Raw genomic sequence first — 13287 nt, forward strand, 5'->3', positions numbered from 1 at the left:
GACAGAGTGGATCGTCAGAAGCTTTTGTCCCAGGATGGAAGAGTCAATTACTAGGGGGCACAGGTTTAAGGGGCAAGATTTAAAGGAGATGTATGAGACAGGGTTTTTTTTTACACAGAGCGTGGTGGGTGCCAGGAACTCACTGCTGGGGGAGTTAGTGGAAGCGGACACAATACTGAGTTTTAAGGGGCATCTTGACAAATACTTGAATAGGATGGGAATAGAGGGATATGGTCCCTGGAGGGATCGGGGTTATAGTTAAGTCAGGCAGCATAGTTGGCGCAGGTTTGGAGGGCCGAAGGGCCTGTTCTTGTGCTGAAATTTTCTTTGTTCTCGCCTTTCCCACTCTGAACATCAGCTTTGTAACTTTAAGAATGGAGTAATAAAATGCCTTAAACGAACTGAACTTTGAACCCCTAGAAGAGTGTTTCCCAACCAGTGTGCTATGTTCCATGAAGACTCCATCCCCAATGTGCCAAGAAGAAAGATCCAACATGAATCAAAACCAATCTCCAGCTCTCTGGTTGCCATCTCCAAGACCTGTGAACCTTGGGCTTCCCGCACATTGCCGGTACGGAATGAGCCGCCTGTGCGCGGTTTAGATTCTTTACATTGGTGAGGCCCGTGCACATGGCCAACAGGACTTGGTGCTGAAGACTGTGTGTCTGCACAAAAAGCAGGAACTTGAAAAGGGCGCAAAAACCTTGGGAGAAGCAAGAGAGAGGTTAAAAAGAAACAGGAGAGAGAGCACAGGGAGATGTTAAAAATGAAGTTCTCAGAGAGGGAAGAAGACAGAGAAAATAGGAGGTGTGCATCAACATTTCTTTTACAGTATAAAGTTGTGCCACGACATATAAAAGGTTGGGAACCTCTGCCCTAGACCCTGGTGTTGTCAGACTTTTTACTGTGTTTAGACCAACAACCTCAGAGTCTTGACATCAGCACCAAGGATGGCTGGACAATTTTGTTTTTTGAAACCATTTACCATGGTGGGGTTTAAGTCAGTGACCCCAGGGCACCACCCAGGTTTGTGGTTTACCAGTTCAGTCACCTATACCTCTCGGCCACAGATTTGCTTCAGAACTCAAATTTAACCTTCTGCTGTGACGAGATTCGAACCTGAAACCCCAGAGCATTGCTTGAGGTTGGTGGACAAGAGCTGATGCAAAGGGGTATAGTAGCAAGCTCACTGTGATCTCTGGAAATATCTTTCCTAACACCACACTCGCTAAGTTGTTAAAGATAGTCGGCGAGAAGACGAAGAGGACAGAATCCTCCTAGTCCTTCACTACTCGGAATGGCAATGCAGGTGGAGAAGGTAGTCAAGAAGGCATGTGGCATGCTTGCTTTCATCGGCTGGGACACTGAGTTTAAAAATTAGCAGGTCATGTTGACGCTTTATAAAACCTTAGCAAGGCTGCACTTGGAATAAAGTATTCAATTCTGGTCGCCATGCTATCAGGAGGATGTGGAGACTTTGGTACAGAAAAGATTTACCAGGATGTTGCCTGGTGTGGAGGGCATTAGCTATGAGGAGAGGTTGGAGAAACTTGGTTTGTTCTCATTGGAGCAACAGAGATTGAGGGGAGACCTGATAGAAGTCCACAAGATTATGAGAAGCATGGACAGGATGGATATTCAGAAGCTTTTTTCCCCAGTCAATTTCTAGGGGGTATAGGTTTAAGGACCGAGGGGCAAGGTTTGAAGGAGAGTGGTGGGTGCCTGGAACTCATTGCCAGGGGAGGTAGTGGCAGTGGATAGGGTAGTGACTTTTAAGGGGCATCTTGACAAGTACATGAATGAGAAGGGAATAGAAGAATATGATTCCCGGAAGCTTACGGGATTTTAAAATAAGTCAGGCAGCATGGTCGGTGCAGGCCTGGAGGGCCGAAGGGCCTGTTCCTGTGCTGTAATTTTCTTTGTTCTTTGTACTCAGCCGCAGGAGGAGCCATGGTTGAGTCATCAATATGGCATAGAAAAAGGTGGTATCGTCCATTCAGAATCAAGAGCATCTTACACTGGGACATCGTTCTTACTGCAGGTTGAGGTTCAGCGGTGTAGGGGGAGTTTTACTTTATGAAGAAGACAATGTTGTGTGTGACCTGGGAGAGCTTTGATGGACGAATGTTGAGGGAGACTTATCCTGTATCTACCCTGTGTGACCTTTGTGACCTGGGAGGTTGCTTCAGTCAATGAGCTTAAGGTTAGTGTTGAAGGGGAACAGTGGGACCTAACATCCTCTCATTGAACCCGCAGTCTCACTTTCTCCCCTGCCTCTGATACCTAACACACCAAATAGGATACAACTGATCACTCAACCCAAAGCAACTCTGCATTTCTCATGGGGAATGGGCGGCTGGATCATTTCCTGGGCTCGACTAGCCTGTAATAACACGATGGAGATACAGGCCAAAGTCTTCTGGCCATTCCTACCGATGGGATCTACCAGTCCCGACAACAGCAACATAGGCACCATGGTGGCACAGTGGTGCCAGGTTCAATTCCGGCCTCGGGTCACTGTTTGTGTGGAGTTTGCACATTCTCCCCATGCCTGCGTGGGTTTCCTCCGGTTTCTCTCCACAGCCCCAAGATGTGCAGGTTAGGGGGATTGGCTATGCTAAATTGCCTCTTAGTGTCCAAAGATGTGTACGTTGGGTGGATTAATGTGGGGTTACAGGGATAAGGTGTGGGTGGGATTGTTATCAATGCAGCCGCAATGGGTTGAATGGCCTTCTTCTGCACTGTAGGATTCTATGATTTCCCTGCGGGCTGCGCAGCAGCAAAGGGTGTGAAGAATGGGAAACCCGTCCACAGCATTGGGACTGGAAGATCGCACTGTCGGCTACTGTCACAAAACATGACAATCCCACCCAACAGCATCAGCACAAACCTGAGTGTACAACAAGGCACAACACACACCAAATAGAAATAACATGAAGATAAACTGCTTTGATCCAGTCATTCCCCGCACAACCCCCACCCCCACAACTACCCCCACCCCCCATCGCCCCAAAGGTGCTTAAACCCATAGTGGAATATGGTAGAAAATGTCCTCCTTCATGTTGCCAGCCCACAGTGAAGGGCTGCAGGCTATTGAGCTGCACAGGCATCACCTGTACTTGACCCTGTTTTAACACAATGTCCAGGATGGTGATCAGAGACAGGAAAGCACATGCATTACCACCAACCAGCACCCCCATCCATTGACTCTGTCGACACTTCCTGCTGCCTTGGCAAAGCAGCCAGCATAATTAAGGACCCCACGCATCCCAGGCATTTTCTCTTCCAGCCGGAAAAAGATACAAAAGTCTGAGATCACATACCAACTGACTCAAGAACGGCTTCTTCCACGTTCTCATCAGACTTTCGGATGGACCTACCTCTAAGTTAATCTTTCTCTACACCCTAGCTATGACTGTAACACTGTATTCTGCACTCTCTCCTTTCCTTCTCTATGAACGGTATGCTTTGTCCGTATAGCGCTCAAGAAACAATACTTTTCACTGTATGTTAATACATGTGACAATAATAAATCAAATCAAATCAATCAAACCCTTACACAACCCTCCCCACATCTAACTCCCTCAACCCCTGCCTCCTGAACCCAGGGGCACCGAGGCCAAATGTAACAATGCTGTGCCAGGGGGACAGAGCTCACCCATTCTCGATCGAGGTGCAAAAAAAAGGGGTTGGAACAATTATTCCACAAAAAAACAGCAACGTCCCCCTGAACAAAAGGTTGGGACGACAGCGCAGTGACTGAGGAGATAATGGAATAACATCCTTCGTGTCAGAAGGAAGATACAGAATGGAAACAATCTTCCCCTAACGTGAAGCTCTATTTATTAGCACAAGTAATTAAAAAACATTGTCTCCTCCTGGAATTCAGAGTCAGTGAAACGCCAGGGATTAATCAAAATCCTGGTATGAATCACTGCGCTATTCACCAATCAGAGAGATAATTAGGGTTTGACATTTCAGCAGGAACCCATGAGAATCACTGACGCACTCACACAGCCCAACAGTCAGGAGTAGGGGGGGGAATCGATAGGGTGATTTATCAGCTTCTCCAAGGAATAAAGGAGATGCTGTACCCCTGCCGTGCCGACTGATTGTTAACTCTTGCAGAGAGACGCGCATCAGAAACAAATCCAAGGTGGGAAAAACGCTGGCTTCAGAAGGATGAGGAGGGAGAGTTCATTTGTGAGATTTTTGCATTCTTAAATGTTCCTTGTCGCAGGCGTAACATTACCAGCTCTGAACAGTACTGTGAAATCATTGTGGTCCTTTCCATTCTTGTCTATGTAGATATCAAATAATAAAGCATCTACAATATGCACTGATAGAGAGACCTTTACTGTCACAAGCCCACCCAAGATTCTTAACAGGACCACTAGCAAACTGTGGAGCAGACTACAACTGGGCAGCGCAGTTTAAGAATAAGAGGTGTCCCTTTGAAGACCAAGATGAGGAGATTTTTTTTCAGTTAGTCTTTAGAATTCTGTTCCCCAGAAAGCAATGGCGGCACAGTGGTACAGTGGTTAGCACTGCTGCCTCACAGCGCCAAGGAGCCGGGTTCAATTCCCAGCTGGGGTCACTGTCTGTGCGGAGTCTGCATGTTCTCCTTGTGTCTGTGTGGGTTTCCTCTGGGTGCTCCAGTTTCCTCCCACAATCCGAAAGATGGGCTGGTTAGGTGCATTGGCCGTGATAAATTGCCCCTTAGTGTCAGGGGGATTATATATGGGGATAGGATGGGATTGTTGTCGGTGCAGGCTCGATGGGCTGAATGGCCTCATCTGCACTGACAGATTCTACAATCATTGACCTTAGTCAAGGCAAAGCCACACACGTTTTTAAAAGACAAAACAGTTGAGGATTGGCAAGCGGGCATGGGGAAGAAGGAGTTGAGGATTAAGCAGGTGCTGGGGTGGGTGGGCAGGGGGGAGCCGAGATCAGAGCCAGGTCAGCCATGATCTCATTGAATGGCAGAGCAGGCTCGATGGGCCGAATGGCCTTCTCCTGCTCCTCAATCCGATGTTCCAGTGTAAACTTTGACAATAAGCCATGTAAGTGATGACCAAAAGCTTGTCCGAAGAGCGAGGTTTTAAAGGCCCTCTTAAAGGAGGAAAGAGAGACAGAGTGGTTCTCGGAGGGAATTCCAGAATTTAGGGCCAAGTCATTAAACAAAAAGGGAAAAAATATACGATTTATCAAGGCTGAAAACAACCAGTTTGCAGTTTACAAACCACCTGACAGAGCGTTCGACTTTGCTCTGGGACCTAACCTTCTGTCTAATTGCAACACTCGAGTCTTTGCAATTCTCAGCCAGGCTACAATCCCTTCGATCCAAACCAGCATCATTGTCTTACTGCCCTCTCTGTAGTATAGAAGCAGAAAATATCACAGTGCAGACACACAAGGGCGGGATTGTCTGATCCTGTCCCTTCCCACCCCACTACCAGCGAGGATGGAGAATTTGGCATTCAGCCGAAACTCCGTTCACTGCAGCGCAACTGCAGAATCCCAGCCGCAGGCGAGGCCAGAGGTTTCCAGCCGAGATATTTGGTCTATTGAGCCAGCACCACTATTTTCCCCCACAGGTACCGCTGTGCATTCCCGCTCTCCCGACATCCCTGAATATTCCTTTTTCCTCGGAGTTGAGTACTGATAGTAATCAATCCGATGGAGATGGGGAGGGACATTTGGTGAAACTTACAACAGACAGCCCAACTTACAGCAAAGCAAATCTATTTTCTCTGAAAACAGAATCTCTCCAGTGAACAGTCACCGAGGTCAAAGCCACAGCAGAAGGAAAGCGAGATTGTTCCACCTGCAGAATGCAGTGAGTGCAGGGTAGTTACATATTTTCACGTAAGTGTGGGAAATCAATTGGAATCATTTAGCCCAGTCAGCCAGGATCACGGATGGGGATTTATCCAATCCTTTCCAATCTGGCCAAGAGTTGTATTCCCACTAGAAGCCTTCTTTATTCAATCTAATTTTTAAAAAACAACTTTGCAGTTTGGAAATTAGCTCCAAGCTGCTCCTGTTCCATATTTGTAGCCTTGCTGGAGGCACAACAGAAACAGAAACATAAAAAATGAAAGCAGAAGGCCATTCGACACAGTGGCACAGTGGTTAGTACTGCTGCCTCACAGTACCAGGGACCCGGGTTCGATTCCCAGCTCGGGTCACTGTCTGTGTGGAGTTTGCACACTCTCCGTGTCTGCATGGGTTTCATCTGGGTGCTCTGGTTTCCTCCCACAGTCCGAAAGACGTGCTGGTTAGGTGCACTGGCCATGCTAAATTCTCCCTTAGTGTACCTGAACAGGCGCTGGACTGTGGCGACTGGGGGAATTTCACAGTAACTTCATTGCAGTGTTAATGTAAGCCTTACTTGTGACTAATAAACAAACTTTAAACTTTAACAGGAAAGGGGATGGAGGAGAGAGAGAGAGAGAAAGCAGGAGAGAAAAGCAAGAGCAGAGAGACAGAGACACAAAGAAAAATGTGAGGGAGAAAGACAGAGAGAGGGAAAAGAAAGGATGAGAGAGAGGATGAGAGTAAGAGAATTCACTGACATTGGGAACTCAGAGAGATGATCGGGAGCGAAGAATCTACAACGTGAGCCAGAAAGAATAGAAGAGAGGCGCAGATGGAGAGAGTGACAGCCCCTCAGGCTCGGTGCTTGAAGTCCAGTTGAATATGAATAATTTTGACTTGAAGTTGGGCTATGGCTTTAATGCTGTAATATTGACAGCCGCTGTAACAGCCAAGCTCCTGAGAAGCTGACGGATTTCTAGCTGCGCTGGATATGAAATGGACGGCACCGAGGAGATTGAAGGCATTGATTTCCACAACACACTCGCAGGCAGTGATATGCAAACTGCAGCTCTTAAAAGAACAACACATCAATTATTGGAATGAAAGAACATCAGGCGCATCGCACGCTGACACAGACACACTACGCTCTTCAAGCTGTGCACCACTCTGTGTTCCCACCACCAACCAACTAACTGGTCCCAGAGGCAGGCTCCCACGCTGCTGGAGAAAAGACACACCAAGAATGAAAGCTGCCGCTCCATTTATTTATCCCTCACCAAAGCTGTTCTTAAAGCCAAATCAATGCCTTTGGTGGGGGTTGGGGGAGATAAACTCAGGGTAAAGCTCCAGGAGATTATGGGGGTGGGGTCAAGCTATTGAGTTCGATGATCAGCCATGATCATAATGAATGGCAGAGCAGGTTCGAAGGGCCGAATGGCCTACTCCCGCTTCTAGTTTCTATGCTGAGTTGGCACACTTGGAGGACAGGGAGGAGTCAAAACTTGATTGGACGAAAAGGCACGCATTTATATGGCGCCTTTCACAACCATGGCACTGTTTTCCAACCAATGGAATAGTCTGGAAGTAAAGTAAAGTGGTATATTTATTAGGCACAAGTAGGTTTACATTAACACTGCAATGAAGTTACTGTGAAAATGCCCTAGTCGCCACACTTTGGCTCTTTGGGTACACTGAGGGAGAATTTAGCATGGCCAGTGCACCTAACCAGCACGTCTTTCAGACTGTGGAAGGAAACTGGAGCACCCAGAGGAAACCCACGCAGACACGGGGAGAACGTGCAAACTTCACACAGACAGTGACGCAAGGTCAGAATCGAACCTGGTTCGCTGGTGCTGTGAAGCAGCAGTGCTAACCACCGTACCACTGCGCTGTCCCAAGTGTCAATGTAATTTCCATTTCTGACCCAGCGTCCCTGACAGTGAAAATGTGGCAACGACAGGATTGGATGCAGCTGTGATGCTTCCCATAGTTGAACATCCTGCTGATATTTTGCTGTTCTGGGATAGGTACAGCAGGAAACTAAACCCGAGTGAGTAATCCACAGGAGAGTAAGTGGGAGGGAACGGGGTTACAGTCTTCTCAGGGCAGAAGGATAGATAAGGAAGGAGAACAGTTTTGTGTGATCCAATGCTGCTAGCTCCCGCTGGGGGAGCATCAGTGGAGTGGGGAAGGTATCTACAGTGTCTCAACTGCGGAACAGAACGTGATGGGTTCAAGTTCCCGTCCAGAAGCCTGGGCATATATTGTATACTAACACTCCAGCACATCATAGAATCATTCAGCGCAGAAGAGGCCTCTGGCCTATAGATTCCCACTAACACATTAAAAATAAGTGAACTCCGATCTAATCCCATCCGCCAGCACTTGGCCCATAGCCCTGAATGTCATGGTGCACCAAGAGCTCATCCAGGTACTTTTTAAAGGATTTGAGACATCCCACCTCTACCACTCTCCCAGACAGCGCATTCCAGGCTGTCACCAGCCTCTGGGTAAAAAGGTTTCTCCCCACATTCCCCCTAAACCTTCTGTCCCTCACCTTGAACTCCTGTCCCCTCGTGACTGACCTCTCCCTGACCCAGGGATCTAGAGCTCACAGTCACCCTACAGGGGGCGGAACTGAGCATCTTCCTGGTCTGAATGACCAACTGCTATCTTCAATGCTGCATCATCAGGGGGCTTTTTCATATGCTATAGTTAAGAAAGCCCACCAACACCTCTACTTTCTCAGGAGGCTAAGCAAGTTCAGCATGTCCACTACAACTCTCACCAATTTTTACAGATGCACCATAGAAAGCATCCTTTCCGGATGTATCACAGCTTGGAATGGCTTCTGCTCTGCCCAAGACCGCAAGAAACTACAAAGGATTGTGAATGTAGCCCAATCCATCACGCAAACAAGCCTCCCATCCATTGACTCCGTCTACAGTTCCCGCTGCCTCGAAATGCAGCCAGCATAATCAAGGACCCCACGCACCCCAGACATTCTCTCTTCCGCCTTCCTGTGTCAGGAAAAAGATACCAAAGTCTGAGATCACGTACCAAACAACTCAAGAACAGCTTCTTCCCTGCTGCCATCAGACTTTTGAATGAACCTACCTTATATTAAACTGATCTTTCTCTACACCCTATCTGTGACTGTAAGGCTACATTCTGCATCGTCTGCTTTCCTTCTCCACTATGTGCTCTCCGAACGATATGTTTTGTCTGTATAACATGCAAGAAATAACACTTTTCCCAATATATGTGACAATAATAAATCAACTCAAATCAAATGATAGAATTAGCTGCACTGCTAACATTGGACTGGATATGAAGAATAATCTGGATTTCTCCATGGAAATGGACTGAGGATCAGTCATTCTGATTGGAGCTGGATCATGATGTTCACTCAATGAAAATCTACTGTTTCATCTTCAAGAGAGATTTTTGATTTGACAGATGAATGGAATGACTCAGGTGCATACAGCAGGTGTGCACACACTGCTTCCCTGTCTCTTTAACTCAATGCTGCCATACAAACACTGGAGTCTTTAAGCATTGCTGACAATTTTACCACAAAAGGGCTTTTGCAAATGTCCAGGTTGAGCTGAGAAAAGGGGGGGAGTATTTCATGATAACTTTCCCGTGGCTCTGTGAGTACACAGTGGAAGCGAGCTGTGGGTGCTCCCATTAAAAATGTCGGTCTTGGCGGGGATTCTTCTTGTTGGGGCAGTTCGAGCACCAGAGCTTGTGCCTGTCCCTTTAAATCTGCCCTTCCCCAGCTCACTTCCTGGGTGGGACATCTTTGCAGCTGCACCGACCATCCAACCAAGATTCCCACCTCCCAGGAAGCAATTCCGAGCGATGGAACAGGGGATCTGGGGGAAGCCAGAAGCAGCCCAGAGAGGGCATCAAAGTTCCCAGTGGAGGCTGTGGTCACAAGGGCTTCTTCTGCTTTATGTTTGGTTCAAACTGGAAGCAGAGAATTACCGAGAATCGCTGCTGTGCAGAAAGAGGCTGTTCAGCCCATCGAGTCTGCACCAGCAACAATCCCACCCACATCCTATCCTCATAACCCCACGTATTTACACTGCCAGTCCCCTGACACTAAGGGGCAATTCAGCATGGTCAATCCACCTAACCCGCAGACCTTTGGACTGTGGGAGGAAATCGGAGCAACCATGTAGACATGGAAAGAACATGCAATTTCCACACGGACAGTGACCCAAGCCAGGAATTGAACCTGGGTCCCTGGCGCTGTGAGGTACAGTGCTAACCACTGTGCCACCACCCTGCCCCAAATTGAACCTGGGTCCCTGGTGCTGTGAGGCAGCAGCACTAACCACTGACTGTCTCTTCTTCGGTCAAGAACTTAAAACTCGAAATGCTATTTCTATTTCTCTCTCCACCAATGCCTTCCATTCCTGCAGAGTTTTTTCCAGTATTCTCTGTTTTTATTTCAGATCTTCAGCAGCTGCAGTATTTTGCTTTTATTACAGTCCTGAACCTGCCCTCCATCGACACTCTGGGGAGAGGGGCGGGTGTCGGCTGGTAATAACAAAGATAAAACTGGTGGGAACAAGCCCAAACATCCCGAATGGGTTTTGGAGAGTCCTGACGGGAAACCGGATGCCAACCAGATCCAAGCAGTGATCCCACCTCCAGAACACGGAATTGGGAATGCCAAATAACTGACTGTACCTGTCACTTGTTGCTGCAGCTCCTCAGGTCGAACGTCAGAATCATCTGCAACAGAAAAATAAAACTATTAATAATGTTCAACAAAACAAACACCTGAACGAATACACACACAGGCAGGTGCACCTGCATAAACACAAGCCCCTGTACACACACACACAAGCTCGTGCACGCATGCAAGCACGCACACACACGGGCACATGCAGACAGATATACACACAGGCACACACGTGCACACATTCAAGCATATACACAAACACAAGGACTCATTGTTAGGAAGTGCTGCTTGTGCTTCATATGGCAAATATACTACCGGGTACACCTCTAGGTAGAATAAATAGTAAAATCAACAGGCCATCTGGTCTAACCTGTCCAAGCCAGTTACAGACCAGATCATTCCCACGTTCAACTCTGAGATTATGCTCATTGGCTATTCCTGTTCCATGTGCTGGTCACTGGGCTTCATTCGGGTTGGGAGGGGGTAACACTTTGACAGGTCCCTTATAGAGTGCTGTTTTATTCAGTGCCAGCAGACATCTCAAGCCCTGGACTTTAACCAAGCTCTAATCTCCAGTGTCTGGGGTACTCACTGCGCTGGCCCTCTGAAGGAGCTTCCCCTTACTGCAATTGTCCACACTCTCTCCACATCTCATTTCAAATGCTTCACCTTCAAAGGTTTCATCTGCTGTAATTTCCTTCTGAAAAGCAATCAAGGATTCAGCTTCTACTGCAGCTTCTGAGAAACATTCCAATTCCACACAACCATCTGTGTAACTAAACAAATCCTCTTCTTTTTCCGAAGCTCTTCAAGATTAAAAATGTTTATTGGATTAGGGGGAACATTGGCACACAAAATTGGAGTCTCACACACCACACTGAATCAGGGTAAAGGGTCAGATATAAGACAGAAAGAGAAAGGGCGACATTGTACCCTCATCACAGTGTCCAAGTGAGCCATGAAGGGCCAAGTTGCCAAGAGGCAGGGCGGCACAGTGGTTAGCACTGCTGCCTCACAGCACCAGGGACCTGGGTTTGATTCCCAGCTTGAGTCGCTGTCTGTGTGGAGTTTGCACATTCTCCCCGTGTCTGCGTGGCTTTCCTCCGAGTGCTCTGGTTTCCTCCCACAGTCCGAAACTGTAAATAGTGCATAAGGTTAACCATTTGTTCGAAGAGTGAACTTGGGACAAGACATAGAGCAAAGGGTTAACTCTAGTAATAGTTACAGAGCAAGTGTGTAAGGAGCTATGTCATCGTGATGTCACTCACTGAGAGACGGGGCGGGGGTGACACAGTGGTTAGCAAGGGGCCCGGGATCGATTCCTGGATTGGGTCACTGTCTGTGTGCAGTTTGCATGTTCTCCCCGTGTCTGTGTGGGTTTCCCCTGGGTGCTCCGGTTTCCTCCCACAGTCTGTGTTAGGAATGGGTTAACTGCAACCTTCCACTTTAGATCTAATTTGTATGTTAATTGTTTAATAGTACTCACTGGAATATATAAAGGGGTTACAGGTGGCACTGGGTGTTGGGTGTGTGTACGTGGAGTTGTAAAAGAGAATAAAGTGAGTCTGTGAAATAGGACTTGCGTCATCTTTAATTACTGGACTGCAACTGAGAGGCTTAACACTCCAAAGATGTGTAGATTAGATGGATTGGCCATGTCAAATTGCCCCTTAGTGTTCTGGGATGTGCAGATTAGGTGGAATAGTGGCATAAATACATGGGGTTAGGGTGATAGGGCCTAGATAAAATGTTCTTTTGGAGAGAGTCAGTGCAGACTTGATGGGCCAAATGGCCTGCTTCTGCATCGTAGGGAGTCCATGATTCTATAAGAGTAGCTCCAGCGAGGTCTGGGTCTTATTTAACCTTTGGAAATAGAATATAAATAAATATGCTTTCAACAAAAGCCCATTGCCTCCAGCAAGGTCTCTTCAGGAGTGAGAAGCTATCAAATCCAGAGATTAAACCAAAATAACTGACACATGCCATAGTTCTGAAGGATAGCCAGCTCCTTCCACATTACCGACAAGTTACTCCATAAAGGCAGCCATTTGCAGAATTGACAAATGATACATTCCAATGGAAAGGTTCTTACAGTTCAAGGGTTTTTCAAATCAAGACGTTTTTTTCTTAATAAATAGAAGTGCACTACAAAAGCTTACTGCTGTACAAAAATCTGGCTTTGTGCTTTTCAGTTACCAACAGAAACTTGGCCTTTTCTTTTTGTAGCTATCTGTTAACTTGCGGTGCTGACGTCTGGTAACTCTCTAAGCTGGACAGAAGTGATTTACACGTGGGATTGGCCGATTTTCTTGAAGCGTGGTTATCTTGTTTGAAGGGAGGCCCTCACACGGATTACAGTTTGCAGACTGACCTATTCCACACTGCGCTGAGCTGCCAGCAGACAGCCTACTCCCCTCAGGCTCAGCTCAGAACCTCGTGGTAGGCCCCGTTGCCATGGCAAAGGGCACTGCGGAAACCCTTCACCACATCTTCCAAGAGGAGAGGGTGAGCACAGAGGCCGTGATGGATAATGCCCAGTTATTGCAAAATTACCTCAGAAATAAAACCACCACATCAATCCGTGTGCACCCCGGGGTGATTCAGATAGTTGGCGATCACCTTTACTGGAAATGCCTGGTGCCAGAGGTTCTGCCCCTTCTACCAGCGCTAATGGGGCTTTATTTACTTGATCTGGGAGCACTGGCTCCAACCCAGAAGTAAAAGCTCGTTGCCTTTAACTGCAGGTTCCAGAATGTCAGACTACCACT

The 13287-nt window shown here is 47.3% G+C and overlaps 1 protein-coding gene across 4 annotated transcripts in view; it reads right to left on the reverse strand.

Annotated features, from left to right (window-relative positions):
- Positions 1-13287, reverse strand: part of kazna (kazrin, periplakin interacting protein a) — a 610507-nt gene that overhangs the window by 243245 nt on the left and 353975 nt on the right. For all 4 annotated transcript variants that reach the window (XM_080214942.1, XM_080214943.1, XM_080214944.1 and 1 more), the window contains one exon: positions 10525-10569. In XM_080214942.1, the coding sequence (XP_080071068.1) occupies positions 10525-10569 (45 nt within the window). The remainder of the gene's footprint in view (positions 1-10524; positions 10570-13287) is intronic.

This window comes from Carcharhinus amblyrhynchos, chromosome 30 (assembly GCF_965287045.1).
Source record: "Carcharhinus amblyrhynchos chromosome 30, sCarAmb.v2.hapA, whole genome shotgun sequence".
NCBI lineage: Eukaryota > Metazoa > Chordata > Chondrichthyes > Carcharhiniformes > Carcharhinidae > Carcharhinus > Carcharhinus amblyrhynchos.